Source organism: Sinohyriopsis cumingii, chromosome 15 (genome assembly GCF_028554795.1).
Source record: "Sinohyriopsis cumingii isolate HCF-2022 chromosome 15, ASM2855479v2, whole genome shotgun sequence".
Lineage (NCBI taxonomy): Eukaryota > Metazoa > Mollusca > Bivalvia > Unionida > Unionidae > Sinohyriopsis > Sinohyriopsis cumingii.
In genome coordinates this window covers 132213253-132234797 of record NC_142975.1, presented here as the reverse complement: position 1 = coordinate 132234797, position 21545 = coordinate 132213253, and the positions used below count along the sequence as shown (strand labels likewise).

Below are 21545 nucleotides of genomic sequence, written 5' to 3'. Positions count from 1 at the left end.
TTTATTAATGACCTACCACTTTTACTAAGAGACTCAATATCATCTACAGATCTCTATGCAGATGACACAACATTGTCAGACATCCAAAACACAAAGCATGAGCTCGAAATTTCTTTACAGAATGCACTAAACAAACTGGAAAACTGGTGCACATGTAATGGCATGGTGGTAAATACTGGTAAAACTAAAATATTACTTATCTCAACACGCCAAAGAAGGACAAATCTTGATAGTGATGAACTATGTCTGACATGGAAGGATACAAATCTGCAAATAGTCTGTCATGATAGGCTACTTGGTGTTCTGGTAGATAATAACCTATCATGGACTGAACATATCAAACATACCAGTAAAAAAGTCAATTCAAGTTTATGGCTTCTCAGTAGGATAAGACATTTTCTCCCTGAAAGGCACAGGAAACTATTTTATAACAGTTACATACAACCCTATTTGGACTACTGTAGTACAGTATGGGGTAATTCAAATGATAAAAACATAGCAAAGCTGGCACATCTTCAAAAAAGAGCATTTGGGCTAATATCAATCCAGAAAGAAAGCAAGGAAAGTTTAGCTGGTAGGTTAAAAATATTACCTATTAAAGACCGAATCTGTTTGAGAAAAGCCAAATTAATGTACAGGATATCTCAGAATAGTGCTCCTGAATATTTACAATCACTATTCCAGTATAGGCTACCTGGTAATACTCCCCACCTGCGATCCATGTCTACCAAACAGTATAAAATTCCCAAACCAAATAAGGAGTTATTTAAAAAAAGGTTTCCAATACTCTGGAACTCTGCTCTGGAATAGTATTCCAGCTGAGATTAGAAATGCCCACTCTATTTCCTTCTTCCAAACCCAATATATCCAGTGGCTTCAGAGATGCAGCTTAAATAAATAAATTCCTTTGTATGAGGGTCTCAAGGTAGATTAGTTTTTAGCTAATTGTGTTACCCTCTTTAAATAAGGTCATTATTAACAAGAATTTCCAAGAAATGAAGAAACACCATTTCTTCCTTTTAACTACTGGTACTGAGTGCTGAAACCATCTTCAGAAATAACAAGATTTTCACATTATCTGCTGTGGTAACAAATTAGATGTCAGATTGGTAACAACAATTTTAACTTATGAGCAACAAGACATAATTTAGAAGCAACAAAACATTATAGAACATTTGCTAGAGATAATCCCACTTCTGGCTGCAAACATCCACTACTTAGGCCCTCTGGTCAGTAACTGGAGATGTGTAAAAGGAGAGATTGCTTTTTATCCTTGTTGCAAACAAGTCCACCATGTCTGCACAGGAAATCTGCTACAGACTATTGCAGAGACCATTCCATGAGGACTATTTTCACACTCCTGGAGTGACTCTTGTGTCAAAAAATTAATTCTTCCATATATGTTACTAACTCGAATAGTAATCTCATCTGAGTGTGCCCAAGGATCGAGGTTCCAAACCTCTACACAGATAGAAGGGGCTACCATGTCTCAGGAGAAATGCTAATACCGATGACTTGTCAGAGATCACCTCTTAATTTCTTGATGCAACCCTAAAGGGTAAAGAAAACTGCCTCCATCTCCAAAACTGTTGATCTCGAATTTAAATTCTTCCTACAACCATGAACCCTTGGTGTTGGTAGCATCTCAAATTCCAAGAAGCCACTGAGGGGATGAGCCCTCCTAGGAGTCTCTGCCTCCAGGTAACAGAGAATTCTTACTGTTCCCTAGTAATACCTTGGTAATTTGTAAAAGCCCAGCTTGGCAAGACCGATAATGATATGAATAATAATAAGGAATACTATCCTATACTAACTTTAGAACGAACTGGTGTTCAATCACTAAGCACATAACATCAATCAAAGGAAATAGTGGTATGTGACCTGCCTTTTCAACCTAAAAATCAAAAAAGTCACATTGAAAGGGATATGAATTCTGATCATTCATTACTGTATTAAAACAAAAAAACAGAATCGATACAAGTCCAAAAACCAAATTCGGCAAGGACAGGGATAACTAAATAACTACCCAAGCTAGAAACAGGAATAAAATGATTCTCAAACACAATAACACCTTAACAGCCTGGTGGGGTTGTGTGTGATTTGAATTTTTGTGTAGCTTTAAAAAAAATTCAGTCATATCGCTATGATGTCTGCAGTGTGACAGCTTATAGTGATGTCTAGCACTGGGGCATTATGCCGCAAACATGCAGCATGATGTCCGACCCAGTCACATTATCCCAACACCAGGCTGACCAGTCCTAACACTAATCTCTTAATGCTGAGCGCCATGCGAGGCAGCTGTTAATACCATTTTTGTAAGTCTTTGGTATGACTCAGCTGGGGTTCGAACCCGTGACCTCCCGCATCCGAAGCAGATGCTCTAACCATTAGGCCACCGGAGCAGTCTGAAATTATATGCGCAATTGTCTCACAGAAATGAAATTCAGTACCCCAATATTAATTTTCTTTTTCCCATAAGATTAAAAAAATTTCATTTCGTAAGATAATTAATGGGTAAAATTGCACCTCTAACAAACTTTTCAATAACACAAAGTTCTTGTCCGTAGCACATGCTTTTTATTAACAAGATTAAAAAATTTGCATTTCGTAAGATAATTAATGGGTAAAATTGCACCTCTAACAAACTTTTCAATAACACAAAGTTCTTGTCAGTAGCACATGCTTTTTATTAAAGCATGTGCTACTGACAAGAACTTTGTGTTATAAACATATGGGTTAATACTGCAATTTATCCATGTTTTATTTGTTTCATTTTGTCTGTAAAATAGTGTATGGCTGTGGTGTTGATCAGCTGAGTCAAAGACTAAAAGTTGGATTTTTTATCAGCACTTTCTGCACATTATATTGACTTGTAATTTTAAACAAATCCATGACATCATCGATTATGATCAGCATCAAGTGTATGTTTTCTTCCCTAAGGTCAAATCCTGAATAGGGTTCCTGTCATGAAGTTTCCGTATCACATTACTCTCTACAACACCATGCATATCACATGTATTACTCTCTACAACAGTATGCATATGACATGTATTACTCTCTACTACAGCATGCATATCACATGTATTACTCTCTACTACAGCATGCATATCACATGTATTACTCTCTACAACAGTATGCATATCACATTACTCTCTACTACATTATGCATATTCCATGTATTACTCTACAACAGTATGCATATCACGGGTATTACTCTCTACAACAGCATGCATATCACATGTATTACTCTCTACTACAGCATGCATATCACATGTATTAATCTCTACAATAGCATGCATATCACATGTATTACTCTCTACAATAGCATGCATATCACGTATTACTCTACAACATCATGCATATCACATGTATTAATCTCTACAATAGCATGCATATCACATGTATTACTCTCTACAACAGCATGCATATCACATGTATTACTCTCTACAATAGCATGCATATCACATGTATTACTCTACAACACCATGCATATCACATGTATTACTCTACAACAGCATGCATATCACATGTATTACTCTCTACAATATCATGCATATCACATGTATTACTCTCTACAATAGCATGCATATCACATGTATTACTCTCTACAATAGCATGCATATCACGTATTACTCTACAACAGCATGCATATCACGTGTATTAATCTCTACAATAGCATGCATATCACATGTATTACTCTCTACAACAGCATGCATATCACATGTATTACACTCTACAATAGCATGCATATCACATGTATTACTCTACAACAGCATGTATATCACATGTATTACTCTACAACAGCATGCATATCACATGTATTACTCTCTACAATAGCATGCATATCACGTATTACTCTACAACAGCATGCATATCACATGTATTAATCTCTACAATAGCATGCATATCACATGTCTTACTCTCTACAATAGCATGCATATCACATGTATTACTCTCTACAATAGCATGCATATCACATGTATTACTCTACAACAGCATGCATATCACATGTATTACTCTACAACAGCATGCATATCACATGTATTACTCTCTACAATATCATGCATATCACATGTATTACTCTCTACAATATCATGTATATCACATGTATTAATCTCTACAATATCATGCATATCACATGTGTTACTCTCTACAATAGCATGCATATCACATGTATTACTCTCTACAATATCATGCATATCACATGTCTTACTCTCTACAAAAGCATGCATATCACATGTATTACTCTCTACAAAAGCATGCATATTATATGTATTACTCTCTACAAAAGCATGCATATTACAGGTATTACTCTCTACAAAAGCATGCATATCACATGTATTACTCTCTACAATAGCATGCATATCACATGTATTCATCTCTACAATAGCATGCATATCACATGTATTACTCTCTACAACAGTATGCATATCACATGTATTAATCTCTACAATAGCATGCATATCACATGTATTACTCTCTACAAAAGCATGCATATCACATGTATTACTCTCTACAATATCATGCATATCACATGTATTACTCTCTACAAAAGCATGCATATCACATGTATTACTCTCTACAATAGCATGCATATCCCATGTATTACTCTCTACAACAGTATGCATATCACATTACTCTCTACAACAACATGCATATCACATGTATTACTCTCTACTACAGTATGCATATCACATGTATTACTCTCTACTACAGTATGCATATCACATGTATTACTCTCTACTACAGTATGCATATCACATGTATTACTCTCTACTACAGTATGCATATCACATGTATTACTCTCTACAACAGTATGCATATGACATGTATTACTCTCTACAACAGTATGCATATCACGGGTATTACTCTCTACAACAGCATGCATATCACATGTATTACTCTCTACTACAGCATGCATATCACATGTATTAATCTCTACAATAGCATGCATATCACATGTATTACTCTCTACAATAGCATGCATATCACGTATTACTCTACAACAGCATGCATATCACATGTATTAATCCCTACAATAGCATGCATATCACATGTATTACTCTCTACAATAGCATGCATATCACATGTATTACTCTCTACAATAGCATGCATATCACATGTATTACTCTACAACAGCATGCATATCACATGTATTACTCTACAACAGCATGTATATCACATGTATTACTCTCTACAATATCATGCATATCACATGTATTACTCTCTACAATAGCATGCATATCACATGTATTACTCTCTACAATACCATGCATATCACATGTATTACTCTCTACAATAGCATGCATATCACATGTATTACTCTACAACAGCATGCATATCACATGTATTACTCTACAACATCATGCATATCACATGTATTACTCTCTACAATATCATGCATATCACATGTATTACTCTCTACAAAAGCATGCATATTACATGTATTAATCTCTACAATAGCATGCATATCACATGTATTACTCTCTACAATAGCATGCATATCACATGTATTAATCTCTACAATAGCATGCATATCACATGTATTACTCTCTACAACAGTATGCATATCACATGTATTAATCTCTACAATAGCATGCATATCACATGTATTACTCTCTACAAAAGCATGCATATCACATGTATTACTCTCTACAATATCATGCATATCACATGTATTAATCTCTACAATAGCATGCATATCACATGTATTACTCTCTACAAAAACATGCATATCACATGTATTACTCTCTACAATAGCATGCATATCACATGTATTACTCTCTACAACAGTATGCATATCACATTACTCTCTACAACAACATGCATATCACATGTATTACTCTCTACTACAATATGCATATCACATGTATTACTCTACTAAAGTATACATATCACATGTATTACTCTCTACTACAGTATATATATATATATCACATGTATTACTCTCTACTACAGTAAGCATATCACATGTATTATTCTCTACAACAGTATGCAGATCACATTACTCTCTACAACAGTATGCATATCACATGTATTATTCTCTACTACAGTATGCATTATCACATGTATTACTCTCTACAACAGCATGCATATCACATGTATTACTCTCTACAACAGCATGCATATCACATGTATTACTCAATACAACAGTATGCAGATCACATTACTCTCTACAACAACATACATATCACATGTATTACTCTCTACTACAGTATGTATATCACATGTATTACTCTCTACAACATTATGCATATCACATTACTCTCTACTACAGTATGCATATCACATTACTCTCTACAACACCATGCATATCACATGTATTACTCTCTACAACAGTATGCATATCACATGTATTACTCTCTACAACAGAATGCATATCACATTACTCTCTACAACAATATGCTTATCACATTACTCTCTACTACAGTATGCATATGACATGTATTACTCTTTACAACAGCATGCATATCACATGTATTATTCTCTACAACAGTATGCAGATCACATTACTCTCTACAACAGTATGCATATCACATGTATTACTCTCTACTACAGTATGCATTATCACATGTATTACTCTCTACAACAGCATGCATATCACATGTATTACTCTCTACAACAGCATGCATATCACATGTATTACTCTCTACAACAGTATGCATATGACATGTATTACTCTCTACAACAGTATGCATATGACGGGTATTACTCTCTACAACAGCATGCATATCACATGTATTACTCTCTACTACAGCATGCATATCACATGTATTAATCTCTACAATAGCATGCATATCACATGTATTACTCTCTACAATAGCATGCATATCACGTATTACTCTACAACAGCATGCATATCACATGTATTAATCTCTACAATAGCATGCATATCACATGTCTTACTCTCTACAATAGCATGCATATCACATGTATTACTCTCTACAACAGCATGCATATCACATGTATTACTCTACAACAGCATGCATATCACATGTATTACTCTACAACAGCATGCATATCACATGTATTACTCTCTACAATATCATGCATATCACATGTATTACTCTCTACAATAGCATGCATATCACATGTATTACTCTCTACAATACCATGCATATCACGTATTACTCTACAACAGCATGCATATCACATGTATTAATCTCTACAATAGCATGCATATCACATGTATCACTCTCTACAATAGCATGCATATCACATGTATTACTCTCTACAATAGCATGCATATCACATGTATTACTCTACAACACCATGCATATCACATGTATTACTCTACAACAGCATGCATATCACATGTATTACTCTCTACAATATCATGCATATCACATGTATTACTCTCTACAATAGCATGCATATCACATGTATTACTCTCTACAACAGCATGCATATCACATTACTCTCTACAACAATATGCTTATCACATTACTCTCTACTACAGTATGCATATGACATGTATTACTCTTTACAACAGCATGCATATCACATGTATTACTCTCTACAACAGTATGCAGATCACATTACTCTCTACAACAGTATGCATATCACATGTATTACTCTCTACTACAGTATGCATTATCACATGTATTACTCTCTACAACAGCATGCATATCACATGTATTACTCTCTACAACAGCATGCATATCACATGTATTACTCTCTACAACAGTATGCAGATCACATTACTCTCTACAACAACATACATATCACATGTATTACTCTCTACTACAGTATGTATATCACATGTATTACTCTCTACAACAGTATGCATATCACATTACTCTCTACAATACCATGCATATCACATGTATTACTCTCTACAACAGTATGCATATCACATTACTCTCTACAACAATATGCATATTACATTACTCTCTACTACAGTATGCATATCACATGTATTACTCTCTACAACAGCATGCATTATCACATGTATTACTCTCTACAATAGCAAGCATATCACATGTATTACTGTCTATAACAGTATGCAGATCACATTACTCTCTACAACAGCATGCATATCACATGTATTACTCTCTACTACAGTATGCATATCACATGTATTACTCTCTACTACAGTATGCATATCACATTACTCTCTATTACAGTAGCCATATCACATTACTCTCTACAACAGTATGCATATCACATTACTCTCTACAACAGCATGCATATCACATGTATTACTCTCTACAATAGCATGCATATCACATGTATTACTCTCTACAACAGTATGCAGATCACATTACTCTCTACACCAGCATGCATATCACATGTATTAGTCTCTACTATACTATGCATATCACATGTATTACTCTCTATAATAGCATGCATATCACATGTATTACTCTCTACAATGGGGCCCCGAGTGGCCGAGTGGTCTAAAGCGCTCTCCGTTACGGATCACTGCCATCTCACCTCTGTCTGCGTATGTTCGAGATTCGGCCAATGTGGGTATGTGAGAAAGCATGCCAGTAGCTTCTCGAGGGTCGGTGGTTCTTTCCAGAGATTTCCCGGGTTCTTCCTCCACCATTAATACTGGCCACCATGTATAGCCTATCATGTGCTGAAAAATGGCATTAAACACTACAACAACAACAACTCTCTACAACAGTATGCATATCACATTACTCTCTACTACAGTATGCATATCCCATGTATTACTCTACAACAGCATGCATATCACATGTATTACTCTCTACAATAGCATGCATATCACAGGTATTACTCTCTACTACAGCATGCATATCACATGAATCAATCCTTGGGACAAGTACCAAATAATGCATGTAAAAATGCTATATCTCTGGTGTTCAGTTTATTCAATTCAATAAATTTCATTCATTCTAACATATTTCCAGTTGTGAAGCTTAAGCCAACCATGCTAATTATCAGGTCATACACAACATTATGCCTGGCAGAATAATGTGCCTTTACAAGTGATTTTGTCATCTGTCAACAACTGACTGGACTTTAGATGCATGCTATGTTCTTTTTCACAGAGGGTACGTCCGTCCTAGTTATGTATATCTATATTATGTGTTTCATTTTTTTAACTCCTGATTGTATATTGTCATGGTCATTTTGTAGACAACATATTAAACAGATAATTTTGTCCATTTTGTACACTGTGGGTTGTACTTTAGGATGAGACAATTTTGTTGGAGTAAACATGTCATTGTGGCCTCTTGATCTTGGATGCTGTAAGAAGAAATTTAAATTCAGGTCATGGGTTTTCCACTACAAAAGCCAGTTGACCTAATTTCTGATTGATCAGTTGTTAAAGGACCTGACCTTGTTGACATGCAGGAGGTTCTGGAAATAATTATTTGACCCTTATTCTGGTTCTGAAACTGTATTCTAATTTTTCATATAAGGGATGTTCACCTGAGAATTACTTATTTGTGTCTTAAGCATCAGTCTTAGTGGAGTCATACAGATGTGTTCAGTTGAGAGGATTTCATTTATTTATTTCAATTATTCATTGAAATTACCAAGTGCTCAAATTTTAAGATTTTGTAGCTGTTAAGGAATCATTGTGAATTTATTTAAAGAATGTTAGATTATATTATGATGATACATCAAGACTATTGGTACATCAGCACAACAGATTGAAGTTAATTCAGATTACCACTGGAACTTATTTGCACCATTCAATACTTTTTGACTTGTGATAGAACTTTCAGACTATTAATGATTTCAATCACCATGCTGTAATTTTGTTTTAATTTTTCACTTTGTATTTTAGGGAAATAAATTACATTTTAAATTTTACAAACTTACTGGTTTTCATTCTTTTTTTTAATACCTAGCTTAAGACCAAAGGGGAGTACCACCTGGAGAATTCAAGTGTTTAACATGCTTGTGTGAGCTCTGGAATTTGATTTTTTTAAAATGGGGATAAGTATTGAAATACAGAGAGCGAGAACAGGTATTCACAGGTAAAAGTATGAATATGCTCTTTGTCAAGTCTAACTCTTAGATCATGCTGGCACTAAGTGTTTTGTTTCAGGGTAATCGGAGGCCAACACGGGGCACAGAAAGGGAAATCCAATGAAGTAATCTACCTCCCCTGTGGGTGAATCTTGACAAGTTCATGGGACCTATTCATCTCCTAATCCACATACAGATGCTGATATTCGTCAAGTTTTGAAAGATATACATCAGGAACTTAAATCTCTGAATGTTTCTTATTGTACATAAATGCAGACCATGGCAAGTGAACTTCAATCTGATAACCTTGAGCTTCAGGAACAGAATAAGATTTTGTCTGATAAGATTGTTAATCTTGAGTGTGGAAAGTAAGCGATATGGTGATGCAAGAAATGACTCTTATGGAAATACTACAGAAACAACAAAAGCGAATCTCATTGTAGGAGATATCCCTTCATCATACAAGGGAATTCCACAAACTAGGTTACAGGCGAATGCCTATATGCTTTACAGAATATCCATCACCCATACATTGACCTAAAAATTCTTTCAAGAGAAATATAGGGCTTAGCACAGTATGAACACCTGAAGTCATCTCTTCATTACCATAAAAAAATATGACAGTATTGGTGTATGTTAAACATCGGGAAAAACATCATCAGAATTTGACAATTTTCTTGATGATCATGTCTCTTATAGTCGTGTTCGTAAAAAGGTGAGTAAAGGTAGGAATTCGAGAGGAGTAACCATTTTTGTGTGTAAATTTGTCATAAAGAAAGATTTTGCAAAAAGTATATTTTATATTTTTAATATGTGTAGTTCTGCTATTTAAGTCATCAAATTTGCATACTGATAAAGATATAATTATGGTTTTTATGTACATTTCTCCAATATATAACAATAGGAATGAAGATGGAATTGAATTATTAAACGAGAAGTCATGAACAATCAAATGTCAATATCGCAATTGTTATCGTTTCTTAATGGGAGATTTTAATGCTAAAATTATGCATTTTGAAGATTTTATCTCTGAGGATACGCTTAATTTTGTGTTTGGATACAATGTTGATTATGATACAGATAATTTTTCAATGCAGAGGCATTAAAAGGTGATAAAGTGTATAACAACTTTGGCTTATCATTAATAAATTTATGCAGAAATACTAATATTCATATTATGAATGGAAGGCTCTTTGACAATAAAAATCGTCAATTTACATGCATAACTCATAACGGTTGCTGAGTAGTTCCTTATATATGTTCTTTTGAACTATTTAGCTAAATCATCAGCTTTCGAGTACAGACTCAAGATGAATCAACATATTTTCCAATATATTCTTCAATCAGCACGTAAGAAATGATGGTAATATTTCCCAGACTGTGAATGTTAATGATCATCCAACTTATTGCGATGCAGAGAAAGGTAATATTGTTACTTGTACCCTTACTAAATGGGAATGTTTTCATCCTACTGAAGACAATATACAGTTATTTGTAAGAATGTTTAGCACAGCCTATGAAGACATAAAGAATGATGTATTCAGATATCTTGAAGCTGATATTGACTTCTCTCAGAATATCAGTTCAGTTCAGAATATAGGTTCAATTTTGCAGACCAGAGGCATCGCACCTAACACTGTTTGATCACAAAACAGCCACCTTGGTGGGATAAAGATGCAATAAGGCAAAATATGGTAAAACCTACTGGTTATGACACTTTAGTTTCTCAATTATTAAAGCTCACATTATATTATATAAAGAGCATACATCAGCTTTTAGATCAATAATTGCACTCAAGAAAAGATACATTAGGGAATCCCAGATGAATGCATTACTCAAGCAAGGACAAACCCTCAAAGATTTTAGTATATTTTAAATGGGATATCCCATTATTCTCAACATGAAGTGGAATATATCTTCCCACAAAGTTGGCATGAATACTTTAAATCTTTATTGAAGAAGCCTGTGTCCGAGTTAGATGACTCTGACAATACTGTCAGTGAAGAACTACCTCACTTAAAGGTTTAAGACTTAAATACTCCTATTACAAATGATGAAATTATGGGAAGTTTAATCAAAATAAAAAACAAAACCCCTGGACCTGGTATGCTCTCATTTTTATCAGTGCACAATGAAATGATCTTACCGTTCCTTAATGCTCTATTCAACAAAATCTTTGAATCCGGATATTTTCCTAAACAGTGGGAGAAGAGTTACGTGTCTTTTAAAAGACATGCAATGACAATTAAGGTATTTCCCCTACTGATACTCTTTGCAAAGTCTTTACTGATATATTGAATACCTGTGTATATGTGTGGATGGAAGGCAATGGTCTAATAGACGAAGCACAAATAGGGTATAGGAAAAACTGCTCTGCTTGTGACAATATCTTTATTATATTCAGGCGTTAGCTCAGAATTATATATAAAAAAAAGGTGGATTTTATTGTCTTTTTGTCGGTTTAAAAAAGCTTCTGATAAAGTACAGCATGATAAATTATGGTTGTCAACAAACTGCAAAGTTATGAATGGTAAAATAGAAAACATTTTAATAGCTATGTACAAAAATCTGAAAAGCTATGTCTGAAGACCTAAAGGTTTAACTAGCTACTTCAAATGTGCATTAGGTTCAAAGCAAGGTTGTATTTCAAACCCTATCATGTCTTACCTTTGTATTAATGATTACACGGATGAAGCCTGAATGCAACAGAGGTGTATTTATCTCTGAAGATATTGATAATATTTTTGCAACACTTTATGCAGATGATGTTGCTAACTATGCCAATACAGTAAAGCAATCAGAAGCAAATAAATGTTTTTGAACGTTTCTGTGATAAAACTGGAATGATGGACAATCTCGATAAAGCTAAAATTATTGTTTTCTGAAATGGGGGATATCTCAAGCAAAAGTAAGTATGGTTTTTAAAGAAACTCTGAGTGTGTGCCATATTACAAGTACATATACATGTGTCTATTTTTCACCCCAAAGTTGGTTTGGATGAAAGCTTGTTGTTGTTGTTGTTGTAGGGGTTAATGCTATTTTTCAGCACAAGATAGGCTATACATGGCAACCAGTATTAATGGCGGAGGAAGAACACAGGAAAACTGGATGAAAGCTAAGCAGATAAGCAGATACCGATGGCTCAGGCAAAGAAAGCAGCTTCAAGTATTTAAGAATAATCAAAAAAAAAAACTGGCTGTTTTAGTGTAGAGGATGCTTTTTAAAATGTTTTATTCTGTAATAAAAACCAATGCTTGCTATGGGTCAGAAATTTGGGATAGAAGATTTTGGTATTGTGCAATACAACTTTATCAAACAATATTTAGGTGTTCCAAAAACTACCAATAGTGACATTGTGTTAGGGGAGTGTGGAAGATACCCACTTTGTACATTGTATTTTTTACAATGTATTAAATACTGGTTGAAGGTTTTAAGAATGCCTTCAACTCGATACCCACACCAACGTTATTGAATGTTGAAAAGATTAGATGAAACTAAACATGTCACATGGGCTACCTGTTATATATCTCTATATTTTATGTAACTTCCAGCACATGATTTTATTTAATTTTTGTAACATCTATTCATGGTCGTAAACTGTATAGAATATTTTATTGTCATAAATTGTGTGCGTAATTTGGCTCTACTGAAAACACAAATTACATAGGATCTATAAATAGTTGTTTACGTACGTGCTGATAGTAATAATAATCATAATAGTAAGATTTAAAATGGTGCCTATGGCGTATTTTCTCAGTGACTGATGGGATACGGAAGTTTTGTGAGGAATTCTGTGGCTTCCCACATTGGTTACATGGGGTCATGTGAATACAGTACATCGTGACTTAGTACATCATAAATCAATAGTGTATGGTGTCATATAGGGTCCACTGCACAATACAGTACAATTTATGGTGTAAATAAGGAGAAAGTTAAGTATCCAGATTCATTCCAATTTCTGGAGTCATTCACAATTTTTATGTTCCTGATGTAAGCTTGTAGATGTCTTTTATGTTGTACTTAGATATTTTTGAGAGGAAAAACATCTGTTTGGACTGTTCAGTGGCTATAGAAATTGCTCATTATTTGGACAAAAATATTATTCTGGAACAGTTATAAATTATTCTGAAGAATTCTGGACAACGCCATCTTGACAATGTCATGGTTCTTGGAGGACCAGTACATTTCCGGTATTGAAATTATATGGGACTTTTTCATTTGTTTAGGACTTTCAAAGACCTTTATAATGACAAATTTGGATTCACTTCATTATACTGTAAGTTCCTCTCACATTTTGAATTTATCACTTTAATAATTAAAATGTTTGGTGAGTTTTATAGAGTCATAACACTACCCAACTTAAAGACAGATTATTTCACTTCATTTTGGGGTATGTTTGGCTAAATCAAGATGCTGGAGACAACAATTTTTCTCACTATTTTTGCAAAGAATTAAGGATTCAACATTCCAAAACAGGGGAAGTGAAAAATACCTTTCATGTGGATTATCATATATAAAAAATAGAGACGTAGGCATTGCAGGATTGAGAGAATTAATAAGTATTGTGAATTATGCATGAAAAATAATGATTGTTTTGTTAGGAGATGAATTCCATTTTGTTCGTGTCTGTCCAGCTCATGACCATTTGAGAAAGAAATACTTTAATGATGTTTATTATCTCTATCCATCTGTAGAAAAATTTGTATTCCTCATGAGTCAGTCATCGTAAAATATTAATTATAAGAAATCTTTATTACTGTATCAATTTGTCTTTTAGTCTTAGACAATCTTTTTTAACTCAAATGAATGGTGAATAATATACTTAGAGGTAGTAACATCTGTATAATATTATGCACCGATTTTAGGAAATTATGAATGTATATTCATAACTTCTTTACATCAAGGTGCACACTGTATTTACAGGTACTATAATTTGTAATATGGGCCAGTGACCTAAATGTCTGAATAAAATATATTACTATTATTATTATAACTTAAGATAAAAGTGTCATAGCATTAGCAATATTGTAATACTGAACCAGGCATAGTCAGACATCTTGGGAGTCAGATGGGTTGAGTGACAGTATAGCTTCCTTGTCAGCAGCCATTTCTAATTTCTATAACTGTGCAAAGGCATGGTTATATTAACCTGAACAGTGTTAGAAGGTCAGCTGCTTTATTAAAAGTATCAACAATATAATATACAGTATCAACAATGTAATTGACATCAGCAAGTTTATCATTTATTTATTTTGAACAAAACACCAAAGAAATACATATACTGACCACAGTTGAAAATTTCAGTCTGTGCTCCCTATACATTCAGCCTCTTGTTAATGCAAAGTGGCATATGACTTTACTGTGAACATAGCAGATGTCACATGATTTTACTGATCTTTAGTGAGTGCCTCTCAAGCAAGCATTAGGGTGAAAATGCTAATTTATACATATGAGGCCAAAGGCTTATGAAAAATAATGGCATGGATCCAAAAATCTGCTTGTCCATTATACAATAATAATCCTACAATATAAGACATAACCCTGATACATATGATGATGGAATCAATGTCTTACTGCCATTACAGTGCTATGTATCTCAGTTCTTGACAACAAAGTACTGATGGTAAAATTTTCAAGAATAGCTCACACAGGCAGCCCATAATGACACTTTTACACAACTCAGTGTCTAGTTGCATTTTTTGACTAATTTCTTTGACACATCATCAAGGTAAATCCAGGAATAATCAAATGTTTTTCAAACTCTGTTGACTGCCATTTGTCTGAAGAACAATGGTAGCCAAGGAATGCCAAAGGCAGTTGTACTAGGGGTGTATTTTCTTTGATGTAATGAATGTCTAACGATATTCAGTCACCTGTTCATATTCATTTTGATAAAGAAACTTCAGTTTTCAACTAAATTGTGCATTCCTTGGCTACCATCAACTTTTAAGTAATTGTAACAGTGTTCCATAATAGCAACAAGTTATTTCTACATTAATTTTCTTGGAAATAAAGCATGCATGATTCAGGTCAAATTGCACTCAATTCTTATTTCTTGCATGCACACTGAAAACTTTGGTCAAAATATTCACTTTAGCAGAATTTTCACAAGCACTATTTTTATTGCGAATTCTAAAAAATCAAGACTGTAATGTTTCAACCTTTTGTATTTTAAGACCAATTCGGATTGGGAAAGTTTACCAGAACAGGGATAGCTTTCATAAAACTGCTCAGCCTTGAGTGCATAACTGACTCGATTGCTTTTTTTTTTATCTATCATTTGGAAATTTAATTATTTAAAAATTACTGTGAACAGCCAAGTTTTCAAAACAATTTTCCAACCATTTTGCTGGTCAAACATTTTATGGAGACAGAAAAATTTAGTTCAGTAGACAAGTACATGTTGAGATTGATATGTTATGTGAATGATTGTTGTTGTTGTGGGTTTATTGCCATTATTCAGTATGTGATAGGCTATACATGTCAGACAGCATGTTTGTTTGAGGAAGAACCTGGAAAGAACCTCAGACCCATGGGAATCTACTGGTAAACTTTCTCACATACACAAGTTGACCAAATCAAGGCTCAAACCCAAATGGACAAGTGAGATGTGTGAATGACACCACTCAGAAAGCCCCAGATGTTGTTTGAAAGCGAGGCCAGATTTGGGCTATACAAGTTTCACCAATGTAGGAAAATAGTTTTAAGAATAGCCCTCAATTCATCTATGCATTCTGTCTTTATTGGCTGTTACACAAAATGGAAGATTTCATGCAAATGAATGGGTCCATATTTCAGCAAAAAGAAATCTCTTTAAAATGTGTTTTCTTAATGTCATCCAGACAGTCTGAGTCAATGAAGGGTTATGTAACTTAGTAATTCGGCTAACTGGAAGACAAGACAAGTCAATATATATGTGAGACTGGTTGCAACTGTTTACAGGATTTGCTTGAAATTCTGACTTCAAAGCCTCTGATTCAACCAAAGTCGGCAGTGACAATGTCAAATATTTCATGACGACAACATGATGAATATTTGAATATGAATAAAATACTTGCAAGAATATATGAATAGTAAAAGCAGGCATTCATTTTGGCATTAATATATTGCACTTTTAGTGTATGTGCCAGGATCCATTCTGGTTTTTTGAGGGTCATGTTGATGTTCTGTTTTGTGTGGTGAAGTTTTTCCTATTATCTTACTACAAATTCCATATAAGGCAATGAGCAAAGAAAAAGGCAACTATTTTATTTGTTATTTTGCCAGAAATCAGCAATCTACAATCTACTGTTATTTCACGATATCTTTACAAATATCTGCAAGGAAAAAAACATTTCTGTAACAATATTCAGACAGGTCTAACAGAAAGCTCTGAAATCTTGTATCTATATAATCTAAAATTTTCAAGCTCCTTTTTACTTCTTAAGTCTTAAATTCAGCAAATTTAGTTTAAAACATTTCACAAATAGCTACATTCCATCGAGACATTAATTTTCATGTTAGCCAACTCAGGTGTTTCCTGCAGACCTTGTTCATATAATAATAGCTATTAAGTTCAATAGGAAATCGGTATCTTATAATAAGTGTCAAGTCTGTGAAGCCACAGAGCAAAGAATCTTACAGGTCTCTTGTACTGTATTCACTGTATTCTAAAGCTGACAATGTTTCTCAATGTTCTTTTTAAATCTGAACTCATATAAATGTAATTAAGTTTCAGTACAAGTATATTCCTAAATAAACCAATCAGTATCAAATCTTCACATTAAAGCTATTCAGATTTCTAAATCTATTAAAATCTACCATAATAAACAGCTACTCACTTATAAGAAGAGTCCAACTGCAAACAACACAGACCCTGATCTGCTATCATATAATGCACTGGCAGATCTATATTGTTTGTTCCCCTGATGAATATTAAGAAACTGCAAAAATACAGATCTTTTGGCACATTCTGCAATGGCAGATCTGGGTCTCTGATATTTGTAGTTAGACCTGGCTTATCAACAAACATATACAGTATTTTGTCCTGTGCACACCAGTGATGCATCTTTTTATCAAAAAGTGATTCAGCTGACACCGAGATTGTTTAGAACAATAAATGTGATGTGCTTTTACAACTATGAAACTTCTTTAATTAGTGCCATCATTCGAGGTAGGATTGCCCAATCATCAAGCAATGACCATGACCTGTGAGTTTTTTTTCTATGTTTAACTGGACCTTTCATTCTCAGGTGAGTTTATCCGTGAAAAAGAGAACAGTGATTTACAGATAGTAGTCAGGACAAAGCCAGAAACAATATTTTGTTTCCAACAGTACATGGTTTGGTTTTTGAGACTAAAGATGATATCAAACACTGGGTCCTAAAAATGATATCAAACACTGGGTCCTAAAAATGATATCAAATGCTGGGTTAGACGGATTAGAGGATAGTTCATCATCACAAGCGATATGAAGACAATTTGCTATGCTTCTTTGCCATCCACGGCTGCCTGTAGACAGATTTTCCTCATTTTCATAAGTTGGAATAAACAAAATCAAAACAACGCAACATATAAATGAAAGTGTCCATTGCATTAATTGTGATTGAAAGAGAAACTCTGATTGGCTCATTCAAACAGCATGAAAGGTCATGTTGGGTCACAATGATGGGAAGATTTTAATAATACTAGCACTGATTTGCTAAGGTGGCACTCTACAGTTTCACATTTTGCACAGGATTAGATTTTTAAAGAAAAAGAATTTCCCAGGCTTTTCCTCACTGGTTATCCTGGCTATTTAAAAAAGACCTTGTATATCTTTGATATTGTTAAAATAACGTTTAATTCCCTTTAGTTTGGTGTATGACTGAAGTGTGTAATTGGGTTATAAAACATAAAGCTTAGCATTACTTTAGATGTGTACCTATAAAAAAAGATGCTAGCTCTGCTTGGTCATTTTTGCTTCATGGACTTCAAAGATAAACTGCGAAAAAGAGAGCCCATATCTTTTTTTTACATTTGATATATTTGGTCATTCATATTCACTGCACTTTCAGAAGCTGGTATTGTCTAGTCTGTCAAAATTCCTTTTCTCTGTTTTACTAACGGTTAAAGATAGTGTCCCTTAAACTAATTCAGACTGATTTTTGAGCACATGGGAGCTGCCAATTTGGTTAGCTGTGTGCTTTGATCAATGTTCAGTGTCCACAAGTAAAATAATCAAAGAATTAGCAGCCATAGTACATGACAGTAATACAGAAGTATGTCAAAATTCTCTCATTTGTGCATGTTGCAAATGTAGACAACTTCATCTTATACCTGTCACTCTCAAAAGTACAAAATATCTGTACAGTGCCCCCTAAGCATGTTCTGTATAGTTATGTGAAACAAGGAAATCTTTGCATAGGCAGCCATTGGTTAAAGAGTGAAGCATCTTGTTTCCCATGGCATACAACAATGATAGTTTGATCAAAAGGAAAGATTATATGAATTGCATATATATAGTTTTCCATGTTATAATAATTGCAAACAAAATTTCATATATGTTCAGTTTTCTTTATATTTATACTTGCCTTAAAAGTGATAAAAGCCGTCTGCCCATCTCCTGAAAATGACAAAGTAAAGTATTACTTGCATGCCAGATTATTTGTTATCCATTAAACTTTCTTTTGTATGCTTAGATGAGAGTTTGACAAAAGAATGGTACAGCACACCTTCATTACAATCATGTCTATACGAGCCACACAGTATAATGCCTGATAGTGTAACTGTTTAATAATGCCCATAAGAGCTGCACAGTATAATGACTGATGTGATTCTCTAATAATACCCATAAGAGCCACACAGTATGATGCCTTATACTGTGACTGACTAATAATGTCCATAAGAGCCACACAAAATAATGCCTTTTTCTGTTACTGTCTAATAATGTCCATAACAGCCACACAATAAAATGCCTGATAGTGAGACTGTCTGATAATGGCCATAAGAGCCACACAGTATAATGCCTTATACTGTGACTGTCAATGTCCCTAAGAGCCATGCTGTATAATGCCTTATTCTGTTACTGTCTAATAATGTCCCTAACAGCCACACAATAAAATGTCTGATAGTGAGACTGTCTGATAATGTCCATAAGAGCCACACAGTATAACGCCTTATACTGTGACTGTCTAATAATCTCCATACCAGCCACACAATATAATGCCTGATAGTGAGACTGTCTGATAATGTCCCTAACAGCCACACAGTATAATGCCTAAGGTGACTGTCTAATAATGTTCATAAGAGCCACATAGTATAATGCCTGATAAGGTGACTGTCTAATAATGTCCATAAGAGCCACATAGTATAATGCCTGAAAGTGAGACTGTCTGATAATGTCCATAACAGCCACACAGTATAATGCCTTATACTGTGACTGTCTAATAATGTCCATAAGAGCCACACAATATAATGCCTGATAGTGAGACTGTCTGATAATGTCCCTAACAGCCACACAATAAAATGCCTGATAGTGAGACTGTCTGATAATGTCCATAAGAGCCACACAGTATAATGCCTTATACTGTGACTGTCTAATAATGTCCATACCAGCCACACAATATAATGCCTGATAGTGAGACTGTCTAATAATGTCCATAAGAGCCATACAATATAATGCCTGATAGTGAGACTGTCTAATAATGCCCCTAACAGCCACACAGTATAATGCCTGATAAGGTGATTAGTCTAATAATGTCCCTAAGAGTCACACAGTATAATGCCTTATACTGTGACTGTCTAATAATGTCCTTAAGAGCCACACAGTATAATGCCTGATAGTGAGACTGTCTGATAATGTCCCTAACAGCCACACAGTATAATGCCTGATAAGGTGATTGTCTAATAATGTCCATAAGAGCCACATAGTATAATGCCTGATAATGTAAATGTCTAATAATGTCCCTAAGAGCCACACAGTATAATGCCTGATAATGTAAATGTCTAATAATGTCCCTAAGAGCCACACAGTATAATGCCTTATACTATGAATGTCTAATAATGTCCCTAAGAGCCATGCTGTATAATGCCTGATACTAAGACTGTCTAATAATGTCCATAAGGCAAAACAAAAATGTTACATTATATATATCTACTGTAACTCAATTATGTCTGGTTCATCTCAATATCTGCTCCAAAAAGTTCAAAACTGAGCTGCTCAGATCATACTTAGAGTACCACAATCACAGCACACCTCCCCGATGCTCTCTACCCTACACTGGCTATCCATTCGATCCAGAATCAAACACAAAATTTGTTCTCTGTGCTACGTTTCACTGTCCAACATACCTATCTGACCTACCCATGTGTGGACACCAGCAAGATACTTACACTCCTCTTCTGACAATCATATACTCATATTCCCATTATGAAAACAAAGTCATATGGACAACGTTCTTTTGCGTACCAGGGCCCAGCAACGTGGAATGAATTGCCCAATGAACTTAGACACAAAGACACAGTGATCCCATTCAAGAGTGCTCTCAAAACTCACTTATTTTGACTGCAAGAACAAACTTAAAGACCTAATACTGTTTCCTACCTTAAATATTCTCAGCATGTTTTTTTATGTT

At 34.4% G+C, this 21545-nt stretch overlaps 1 protein-coding gene across 2 annotated transcripts in view; it reads right to left on the bottom strand.

The window, feature by feature from the left end:
- LOC149782797 (CD109 antigen-like) overlaps positions 1–21545 on the bottom strand; it is a 642407-nt gene that overhangs the window by 568858 nt on the left and 52004 nt on the right. For both annotated transcript variants that reach the window (XM_089934311.1, XM_089934312.1), the window contains exon 4: positions 19503–19534. In XM_089934311.1, the coding sequence (XP_089790437.1) occupies positions 19503–19534 (32 nt within the window). The remainder of the gene's footprint in view (positions 1–19502; positions 19535–21545) is intronic.